A 12,084-nucleotide genomic window follows, 5' to 3' on the forward strand; every position below is an offset into this window, starting at 1 on the left:
ATAATGTCCCACTCTCCTGCATTTTGTAATTTTGCACCCTTTGGTGCCTTTCATGTGGCACTAAGGGGTGCTTAGCTTTGTATTTAGCCAAAAAAATGAAAAAAAAAAATGACGTAGGGTTCCCCCTATTTTTGTAGCCAGCTAGGGTAAAGCAGACGGCTGCAGCCTGCAGACCACAGCTGGCAACCTCATCTTGGCTGGTAATCCAAAACTGAGGGCACCCCACGCTGTTATTTTAAATTAAATAAATAATTTAAAAAAAATTGGATCACCAGCCAAGGTAAAGCAGACAGCTGGGGTCTGATATTCTCAGACTAGGGAGGTCCATGGTTATTGGACTCTCCCCAGCCTAAAAATAGCAGGCCGCAGCCGCTCCAGAACTGGCGCATACATTAGATGTGCCAATCCTGGTGCTTCGCCCCAGCTCATCCCGCGCCCTGGTGCGGTGGCAAACGGGGTAATATATGGGGTTAATACCAGATGTGTAATGTCACCTGGCATCAAGCCCTGAGGTTGGTGTGGTCAGGCGTCTATCAGATACCCGACATCACCAACCCAGTCAGTAATAAATAAAAAATAGACGACAAACACATTTTTATTTGAAAAAACACTCCCCAATACATTCCCTCTTTAACCAATTTATTAGAAAGAAAAACAAATCCAGGTCTGGTGTAATCCAAGGGGTTGCCATGACGATCCACACTGTCCCAGTCAATGAAGAGCAGGATGTTCCCCATTGGCTGGGAGAGCAGTGCAGTGACCTGAGCTAACATCAATGGGTCAGCCCAGGTCACTGCAGGGGATGACAAGTGCTGCTGTCAGCGAGGTACATTACCTGCGCTGATCTCCTGCACTGCTGACAGCACCTGTCACTGAGTTCAATGACCGCCGCCTTAACAGCCAAGTATCGCGAGCAGCCCGTGACGTCACCGCTAGTCAGTCTCGGGTCGGAAGCGAGAGAAGGTGATGTGACAAGCGGCGGCCATGGAGGACAGTGACAGCGCTGAGGTCGGTACTTCATCACCGCAGGTAAGCCGAGCGGGACCATGTGTGCAGAGTGCAGGTGGGCGGAGCCATGTGTGCTTGTGGCGGAGTGCGAAGTGGGTGGCGCTGAGGACGTCAGTGTCGTGGACTGCTTGACTGGGGACAGGTGAGTGTGAGTGTGTGTGTGTGTACATGCCGCGTGCAGGAGGGGGCGGAGTGAGCTGAGCGGGGAAGTGTGGGCTTCCTGCACGTAACTAGGATAAACATCGGGTTACTAACCAAAGCGCTTTGCTTGGATACCTGATGTTTATCTTGGTTACCAGCTTCTGGCAGGCTGCCAGCGATGGCTCCTGCACACTGTAGCTGTAAAAAGCCCTGCTTTTTGCTGCTAGAACTGTTCTCGAACGTATCTAGAACTATCGAGCTTTAGCAAAAAGCTCGAGTTCTAGTTCGATCTAGAACAGCCCCCAAAATCACTCGAACCGCGAACTGGTGAACCGCGAACCGCGCTCAACTCTAGTAACGACTGGAGAGAGAGACTGGAGTACTTGTGAGGGAAAGGGGTCAGTAGTGTAAGTGGTAGCACGAGAAGAAGAGAGGAGCCTGGAGATTGCTTCTATGACTTGGTCAAATGTGGAAAGTGAGCAGGACAGGATGTGGGGAAGGATGGGAAACCTATATTACCTTGAGAGCTACATTAAGCTCTTAGAAATAGTCATGAGCCACATCCAGCGCTCCCCCAATAGTGATACTCAGACCCCTTACCATTATAATACCCAAAAGCGAGCTGAGAACTAATACTACCATCTCTTATAGGCAATATAGGTAAATCAAGGGCTTTCAACTTTACCTCCGTTCAGTATTCTCGCATCAACCTCAACCTCAGCCTCACTATCCCTTATATACCATACCCCATTACCTGGCCACCTAATTAATCCTCACTATTTACCCGCTAACACACTCTAGATTGCATGGAAGCACTGAACACCTCTATCATTAACTGAAAGACTGGCATTTGTTACATGGGATACTATAAGATTTTACATCGTCTCATCTTCTTCCCATTCAGGTCCCTACAATATCAATTCCTATCAGAGGAGATCTTCTATGGAAGTTTTCATGATTGACCCTTCAAGGATGAATAGGGACAGGGACAAGATGGCGGAGAGGATATTACACCTCACCCTAGAGATCCTCTTCCGGCTTACTGGAGAGGTGAGAGATTCTGATGACGTCACATTACATCATTCTTATCTATGGGAATAACAGATGGACAGAACTGGAGAGGTGAGGACTCTGGAAATGTCTGTAGTGAGATTTCTTACTGTGTCTCTCCATAACCAGGATTACACAGTAGTGAAGAAGACCTCTAGTGATCGCTGTCAGGCCCCTGTGTCTGAGGGATGGGGAAGACCCCTGAGCCCAATCACGGGGCCTCCACCTCACCCCCCTATACACGAGGACATCAATGACCAGAAGATCCTAGAACTCACCTACAAGATGATTGAGCTGCTGACTGGAGAGGTGACACTGCTGGGAATGCTGGGACATTATACAGTAACGCTATGAAGGGATCGGGGGTGACAGTATCATTGTATGTGTCAGGTTCCTATAAGGTGTCAGGACGTCACCGTCTATTTCTCCATGGAGGAGTGGGAGTATTTAGAAGGACACAAAGATCTGTACAAGGACATCATGATGGAGGTTCCCCAGCCCCTCACATCACCAGGTAATAGACAGGACTAAATACACACGGCCTATAATTCATACCTCCCAACTTTTCAAGAAAGGAAAGAGGGACAAAGTATGCGGCGCGCGCAGCGCGCCGCGGCAAATTTTGGCCACACCCCTAGCCACACCCATTTAGCAGTAAGGGTCATTCAGCAGATGCTCCGGACTGTTCATTCATATTTATAGCAGTCAGAATTTTTTTATATTTCTGTGTCACTATATGACATGTTGCTTATTTGTGCCTATCAATCCGTGCCTATCAATTGTGCCTATCAATCACGTTGCATAAATTCTGTTTCTTTTTGTTTCTGTCTGCACCAAACTACACAATAACAATCTTCTCTGTTTTTTTGGTTCAGATGTGAATCTGCGTTTTTAAGTGTTTTTATCGTACAGAGAAGCTTTTTCCTGCATTTTTTAAGCTCCACATAGAAACCTCCAGAGAACCCCCCCCCCCCGAAAACCGCAGAATTCAGCAGCGTCTTTTCATGGAATCACAGCCACTTTACTTGGACAATTACACACAGCAGAATAAATGTGCAAAGAAACAGCAGAAAAAAATGCAGCATTTACACTACATGTGAATATGGACTAATTGTCCAAGCAAAGTGGATGAGACGTCCTGAAATCTCCGCCCCTGGTGCGTGGAAAGACGCCGCTGAACGGTGCGGATTTGGTGTTTCTTTCTTTATAAGCTTCAGGATTCACATCAGCAACAAACATGTATCAAATAAGGGGAACAATGCATAAAAAATACCGCAAACACGCAATAATCAGAGAACATTGTTATTGCACTCGTGGCGCGAACACCTGCAGAAAAAATGCCGCATTTACGCTATGTGTGAACACGGCCTCAGTGATCCATTTTTATTACATTTTTTATGGGTTTTAATAAAGAAAAATAATAAATTGCGCCTTTTTTTTCCCGCCATTTACCGATCCCCATAAATAACCTGATCGCTGTGTTGTTCAGGTCATTACGATTACAGGGACACCAAATATGTCCATGTTATTTGCTGATTTGTGATGTTTATTATTTTATAAAAAAGTGCAATAAAATTACATTATTCTATTTTTTTTTATTATTTTTAGTAACTTTATTAGAAGAAAAAAAAAATCCTCTTTTCCTCTCCCTCCAGAATACAGGAGATAGAGATGCTGCTCTGTACAATGTAGCTGTGTCCTGTGTAATCTGCTGTGTAAGAGGCTGCATTGTAGGTTCATTTATGTGAAATCCTCCCTCTGACATCATCAATCCTAGTGGCTCAACAGCTAGAGCAGCTAGGAAAGCTAGGAGGCTGCTGGACACAAGTTTTGAACGTTGCTGGTTTGAATCCAAGGTGGTGAAGATAAAAAAAAAAAAAAATTGTATTTGTATTTTTTTCCTCATTTCTTTATAGTAGTTTTATGGGAACAAATGAATCTGACTCTTTCACCAACATTGAGATACAGTATTTATCTATCTATCTATCTATCTCTATCCCTCTATCTATCTATCTATCTATTTATCTCTATCTCTCTATCTATCTATCTATGATTCTATCTATCTATCTATCTATGATTCTATCTCTCTATCTATCTATCTATCTATGATTCTATCTCTCTATCTATCTATCTATCTAGCTATCTATGATTCTATCCCTCTATCTATCTATGATTCTATCTCTATCTATCTATTATCTGTCGTGTATCTATATATCCCTCTATCATCCATCCCTCTATCATCCATCCATCCCACTATCATCCATCCCTCCCTCTATCCCTCCCTCTATCTCTCCATTCATCCCTCCATTCATCCCTCCATTCATCCCTCTATCCCTCCCTCTATCCCTCCATTCATCCCTCCCTCTATCCCTCCATTCATCCCTCCATTCATCCCTCTATCATCCATCCCTCCCTCTATCCCTCCATCCCTCCCTCTATCCCTCCATTCATCCCTCTATCATCCATCCATCCCTCCCTCTATCCCTCCCTCTATCCCTCCATTCATCCCTCTATCATCCATCCATCCATCCCTCTATCCCTCCATTCATCCCTCTATCATCCATGCATCCATCCCTCCCTCTATCCCTCCATTCATCCCTCCATTCATCCCTCTATCATCCATCCATCCCTCCCTCTATCCCTCCTTTCATCCCTCTATCCCTCCATTCATCCCTCCTTCTATCCCTCCATTCATCCCTCCATTCATCCCTCTATCATCCATCCATCCCTCCCTCTATCCCTCCATTCATCCCTTCATTCATCCCTCTATCATCCATTCATCCCTCCCTCTATCCCTCCTTTCATCACTCTATCCCTCCATTCATCCCTCCTTCTATCCCTCCATTCATCCCTCCATTCATCCCTCTATCATCCATCCATCCCTCCCTCTATCCCTCCATTCATCCCTCAATTCATCCCTCTATCATCCATCCATCCCTGCCTCTATCCCTCCATTCATCCCTCTATCCCTCCATTCATCCCTCCCTCTATCCCTCCATTCATCCCTCTATCCCTCCATCCTTCTATCCCTCCATTCATCCCTCTATCATCCATCCATCCCTCCCTCTATCCCTCCTTTCATCCCTCTATCCCTCCATTCATCCCTCCTTCTATCCCTCCATTCATCCCTCCATTCATCCCTCTATCATCCATCCATCCCTCCCTCTATCCCTCCATTCATCCCTTCATTCATCCCTCTATCATCCATTCATCCTTTCCTCTATCCCTCCTTTCATCCCTTCATTCATCCCTCCATTCATCCCTCCTTCTATCCCTCCATTCATCCCTCCATTCATCCCTCTATCATCCATCCATTCCTCCCTCTATCCCTCCATTCATCCCTCAATTCATCCCTCTATCATCCATCCATCCCTGCCTCTATCCCTCCATTCATCCCTCCCTCTATCCCTCCACTCATCCCTCTATCCCTCCATTCATCCCTCCTTCTATCCCTCCATTCATCCCTCTATCCCTCCATTCATCCCTCCCTCTATCCCTCCATTCATCCCTTCATTCATCCCTCTATCATCCATTCATCCCTCCCTCTATCCCTCCTTCTATCCCTCCATTCATCCCTCCATTCATCCCTCTATCATCCATCCATCCCTCCCTCTACCCCTCCATTCATCCCTCAATTCATCCCTCTATCATCCATCCATCCCTGCCTCTATCCCTCCATTCATCCCTCTATCCCTCCATTCATCCCTCCCTCTATCCCTCCATTTATCCCTCTATCCCTCCATCCTTCTATCCCTCCATTCATCCCTCTATCATCCATCTATCCCTGCCTCTATCCCTCCATTCATCCCTCCCTCTATCCCTCCATTCATCCCTCTATCATCCATCCATCCCTGCCTCTATCCCTCCATTCATCCCTCCCTGTATCCCTCCATTCATCCCTCTATCATCCATCCATCCCTCCCTCTATCCCTCCCTCTATCCCTCCATTCATCCCTCCATCCATCTTTGCAGCTGAATAACCTGCTTCTGGTGTCTGACCTGCAGTATATAGGTCAAGATAACACAATCTTCCTATTGGTTTCAATAGAGGCAGTAGCTCAGTGGTTAGAGCTGCTGCCTTTGAAACAATGAACTCACAGCTCCACGAGTTCGAGTCCCGGCCTCCCCGAAAATCCATAGCCGATGATAATTTAATTTAATTTATTCACTCCACTGAGGGGAGGAGCCGGGACATCAGCTGTGAGCCGCGGGAGTGCGGGACAGCCCTGGTAAATCGTGCAAGTCCCGCAGAATCCGGGACAGTTGGGAGGTATGATAATTATCTGTATGTAAGGAATGAATTCAGTCCCTGTATGTGTCTCCTCCAGGTCTATCCAGTAAGAGGACAACACCAGAGAGATGTCCCCGTCCTCTTCTTCTACAGGACTGTAAACAAGAAGACCCCGATGTTCCTCAGGATGATCAGGTAGATGGAGAGAAGGTGCCAGGAAATCTCTATGATGTGTAGACGGCTGTGAAGGTCTTGTGCTCAGTCTTGTTTTATCCTCCAGTATTATATGTGTTATACTTGTGTAATGAGAGCGGTGGAGATGGCAGGATTAGAGCTGATCATAGATGGGACTTCTCCATCTGTCTGTGACTTTTACAATATTTCTTTCAGGGTGAAGATCTGACCCATATTAATACTACAGAGACATATGTGAGGGGTGATGAGCGGAGTAAAGAGGAGATTCCTACAGATGACCGCCCAGGTGAGTAGTGACCACTAAATTCAGAGAAGTCAGATTCTTCTGTTTTACTGCCTGCAGCACTTCACAGTTGATTTTTTACACTTGAAAGAAACTCTTTTGTTCCACGTGATAAAACAGTTAAAATGTATTTATAAAAAATGAGTTAGGGAAGATTCATGGCCATGTGATCAATGACAGTAGGAAAATATCTAATTGCAAGACCACAATTATATAGAGCAGTTGAAGAAGTTGAAGCTGAAACTTTAAAAGTTTGTACTTTTTTTTAAAGAAAATAGAAACAACTGTCAATTTTCCAACACCAATTTTCAAGGGGATCTGTCATTCAGTGACTACCAGTGTTCTGCCAGGTATAAGGAATCCCTCGGTGAGCACCGCAACACACAATACACCGGGAACATTATACAATGGTGGGCTAAGAAGTACATTTCCAAAGGAATCAGCTTCTTGTGTTCAAAAGTTTGTCAGGCCCCCTTCACACGCACGTATCTCCGGTACGTGCTAGGTCCGTGCCCGCACACGGGCACACGTAAACCCATTAAAATCAATGGGTTTATGTGCATGCACGTGTGCAGCCATTGGCCTGTGCCTCCGTGTGGAGCAGACGTGTGTCCGTGTGCTCCACATGGATACATGTCAGTTTTTCTCCGGCAGCACAGGTGTCACATGGCCCGCACCCATACCACACGGATGTAGTGTGGATGTGTGACGCCCTGGGCAAGCCAGGGGTCACAGGTCATAACACCACCACACCCTACACCCCAGTTAGGAACACCAAGGCTAACCTAAAATCCTTGTTGCCTTCCTCCAGGGGCTGATGTCCACACCAGGGGGTGGGCCAGGCGGTTTGCTCCGCCCACCGAGGAGTTCACAGCCCTGGAGGCGGGAGAACCAGGCAGATCAGTTTAGGAGGAGGAAGTAGAAGGAAGTGGTAGAGGAGCAAAGGAGAGAAGCTGAAGAAAGGGAAAGTAACAGTTTGTAAAGCCTGAAGCTGGTCCGGGTGTGTGCCCCGGACTGAGACAGCAAGGTCAGCAGACGGCGGTGACTGTCTGCAGGGGAGACTGCTTGGAGGTTGCTGGAAGGACCGCGGACGGGTGGTGGCCCGGCGGTACCGGAGCGGTATACGAAGAGCAGTCAGCACCATTGGCAGGGGCCTTTCGGATCCCGGCAAGGCTAGGAGTCGCCGTGAATTTGCCAAATCCGTTAGTGAAGGGGACCTCTGGGTCTCCCAACAAGCAAGTCCCGATTGAACGCAACAGTCCAACCGTTACAGAGAGACACCGCCACCGCCAGGGCACCAGTTTCTCAGGGCCAGCGCCTGCGGGCAAAGTAGGGCTCCTCCGGCCCATATCCAAGCCGGGGAGAGGGTTACCGGTGGGAACGCATCGAAACCATCATCATCTTAGGTGCAGGAAAAGGGACCGTCGTCGTCAACTACTGGGGAAAGCAAGTGCAGCCGTCCGTGGGAGCCGTCTTTCCAGCCGTGTGTTTTACCGAGAACTGTGTCATCGTCTCAGGCTGAGTGAGTACCACAGTGCCGCAAGGCACCGAGCTGCCCCCGCGTCCCTGCACCCCACCAAGCCCTGCATCACCCACCTCATCACTGGGCCCCGGGACAACTACCCCCTACCCACGGAGGGGAGGACTAACATCTAGCTGCTCCATACCATCACTCCCGGGATCAACATACAGAGCAGCGGTGGTGTCAACAAATCACCACAACCGTGGGTAGCGTCACGGACAATAAACTATCCCAAATCCCAATCCCCTTTCACTCACAGGCGAGGAGCGCCGCTCGAGTCACCGGGATCCGGCCCATCGCTCGAGCCACCGAGCAGCAGCAGCAGCAGCAGGCTGCAGCATCCGCAGCGGCAGCCGGACTCGAGCAGTGGGAGAGCGCGGCGTCCCCTCCTCCGCTTCCGACAGATGCGGTCCCGTGTGACACGCGCCGGAGAAACACACGTGTCAGAGAAAAAAAAAAAACTTTACTAACCTTCTCCAGCCCTCCTGTCTCTGCCGTGTGAAGGGGGCCTCAGACAAATTGGTAGCCATTAGTCAGTGATGAATATTTGCATCGATCTGATATTTATGGGAGATTGGCATCATAGCAAAGGGGTGAACATAACACATTTACTCATCAATGTAGGGCCAGCTGAAGACCTCCAACTTAATATCGGTCAGATTAATTATGCTATCAATGCCATGTTTTATCTCTATAGAAAGGTAAAATCATCATAGAAAACATGACCATGATATCTTCCACCACTAGATGTCCAGGGGCGATGATATCCTGAAAGTTGGGGATCTCATAAAATTCTAAAAGAGCTAGCACATCCCACGACCAGCTTCCATATGAACTTACCAGGGGGAGGTGTGTGGGTGTAACCTTTATTCTAATAAAGATCTGTATTTTGTCAGTCCTGAAAGATACAGCTTGCTGTAGTTCTATCCATTTTTATAAGGACTACTTCCCTCCGCTAAGCTCTGAACCATTTCTGTTACACAGTTTTAGTACTTTTCTTGTGTTGTCACTTTTATGTTATATTGTTATATACTGTATTGTTTTGTTCACATTGTGTGTCATCTTTGTATATTTTTCTATAAACACTGCTTACCTTTCTGGATTAAATATATAAAATGTAATAACTTTCTTCTCTTGTCTGTAAACTACATCCCCAAAGCACTACCTGTAATGGGTATCCAATTGGCCTGTATAAATGATTTCTAGTGGCAGCTAGTAGTTCCTTTAGTTACTGTAGAGTTGGCAATGACTGTACTATTGACTGATTGACTGTATATATATGTATATATATATATATATATATATATATATATATATATTCCATGCTCTGTAATTGGAGGTGTATATACCATATGCTCACCGTGACTTAATTCCCCAATAACTGGCCTAGTGGTGGACATTACTCGTGGCCTCATCCATCGCTCATCAGTCAATTGCATCATTGTCCTAATGATTGGAGGCAGCAATGTGCTGTTTGTGATAAATTGGTGGCAGCGGTGGGATGTCTGCATGATTTCCCAGGTTGTCTCCTTGACAGCCTTATATAATAATATATATTTTGCGTCTGTATTCCACTTGACAGCAGGATATGCTACTGCGCCATAACTCCATAATGTTATATACAGCGACAAAAAGCAAAAAAATTATACTATGGCTAAGAAAATGGAGGACTTTATAGACTACGTGCAGTCATACAGAAAGGAGAAGCCAACTGTGACGGCAATGCTGATAATGACCTGCACCAATTATCATAAGAAATCTAGAATAGACGCCCTATGCAAATCGGGCAGTAAATGCACTTGGGGCATGTTCATACACCTGGAAGACGTTGCCCAAGATCACTGACATGACCCTATTGCACTTCAAGCTTGATTTGCATATAATTTAAAATCTATATTTCTCCAGATTGTTGCATCATAGTTTCATAGTTTCATAGTTTTTAAGGTTGAAGGGAGACTCTAAGTCCATCTAGTTCAACCCGTAGCCTAACATGTTGATCCAGAGGAAGGCAAAAAAACCCCAATGTGTCAAATAAGCTCCAATGGGGAAAAAAATTCCTTCCTGACTCCACATACGGCAATCAGATTAGTTCCCTGGATCAACACCCTGTCATAAAATCCAATATACATAACTGGTAATATTATATTTTTCAATTAATGCGATCAGGCTCTGCTTAAATTTTACTTGTGAATCCCTCAATACAACATCATACGGCAGAGAGCTCCATAGTCTCACTGCTCGTACAGTAAAGAGTCCTCATCTGTGATTATGATTAAACATTCTTTCCTCAAGACGTAGCGGATGCCCCCGTGTTCCAGTCGCAGGCCTAGGTGTAAAGAGATCTTTGGAAAGGTCTCTGTACTGTCCCCTCATATATTTATACATTGTGATTAGATCCCCCTAAGCCTTTGTTTTTCCTAACTAACTAACCCCAAGTTTAATAACCTGTCTTGGTATTGCAGCCCACCCATTCCTCTAATAATCTTGGTCGCTCTTCTATCTACCTGTAAGATTATGCTATTTATAACCTTCTATACTTTTGCTAACAAGAAATGCATCCATTCCTCTCTTAAATTCATTCAGTGAGTTGGCCATCACCACTTCCTCAGGAAGAGAGTTCCAGAGCCTCACTGCTCTTACCGTGAAGAACCCTCTTCTATGCTGATGTAGGAATTTTCTTTCCTCCAATCGAAAAGAATGCCCCCTTGTTCTTGTCATAGTCCTTGGTACAAACAGATCATGGGAGAGATCTCTATATGGCCCTCTGATATATTTGTACATATTTATTAGGTCTCCCCTAAGTCTTCTCTTTTCTAGAGTAAATAGACCTAATTTTGATAACCTTTCCGTGTATTGTAATGCACCCATTCCATTTATTATTTTAGTAGCCCGCCTCTGAACCCTTTCAAGTTCAGTAATGTCTTTCTTCAGCACCGGCGCCCAAAATTGCACACAATACTCCAAGTGTGGTCTGACTAGTGATTTGTACAGAGGGAGAATGATGTTTTCATCTCGTGCCCCCAGACCTCTTCTAATGCATCCCATCACCCTATTTGCTTTGGTGGCTGCTGCCTGACACTGGGCACTCCAATTTAGATTCTTATTCACTAAGATGCCTAAGTCTTTTTCCATGTCTGATTTCCCCAGCAGTTTCCCATTTAGTAAGTAATCGTAGCATCTGTTTCTCCTTCCCATGTGCATAACCTTACACTTATCTGTGTTAAACCTCATTTGCCATTTTTCAGCCCAATTCTCCAATTTACTCAAGTCCATCTGTAGTTGCAAACTATCCTCCTTTGTGTTAACTACCTTACATAGTTTTGTATCATCTGCAAATACTGATATTTTACTCTGTAAACCATCCACCAGATCATTAATAAATATATTAAATAGTAGGGGGCCCAATACAGACCCCTGTGGCACCCCACTAGTAACCCTGGCCCAATCTGAGTATGCACCATTAATAACCACTCTTTGTTTTCTACCACTAAGCCAGCTACCTACCCATCTACACACATTTTCCCCGAGCCCAAGCTTTCTCATTTTACTTAGCAGTCTTTTATGTGGGACAGTGTCAAATGCTTTACCGAAGTCAAGATAAATGACATCCAATGATTCTCCTCGGTCCATGTGAGAGCTTACATCCTCATAGAA

At 45.7% G+C, this 12,084-nt stretch overlaps 1 protein-coding gene across 1 annotated transcript in view; it reads left to right on the forward strand.

Annotated features, from left to right (window-relative positions):
- The window catches only part of LOC142313071 (uncharacterized), a 38,366-nt gene that overhangs the window by 11,508 nt on the left and 14,774 nt on the right, over nt 1-12,084 (forward strand). The window contains exons 2-6 of the mRNA XM_075352054.1: nt 2,054-2,199; nt 2,329-2,508; nt 2,590-2,713; nt 6,528-6,625; nt 6,821-6,911. Of these exons, the coding sequence (XP_075208169.1) occupies nt 2,054-2,199; nt 2,329-2,508; nt 2,590-2,713; nt 6,528-6,625; nt 6,821-6,911 (639 nt within the window). The remainder of the gene's footprint in view (nt 1-2,053; nt 2,200-2,328; nt 2,509-2,589; nt 2,714-6,527; nt 6,626-6,820; nt 6,912-12,084) is intronic.

The sequence above is a fragment of the Anomaloglossus baeobatrachus genome, chromosome 5 (assembly GCF_048569485.1).
Source record: "Anomaloglossus baeobatrachus isolate aAnoBae1 chromosome 5, aAnoBae1.hap1, whole genome shotgun sequence".
Taxonomy (NCBI): Eukaryota; Metazoa; Chordata; class Amphibia; order Anura; family Aromobatidae; genus Anomaloglossus; species Anomaloglossus baeobatrachus.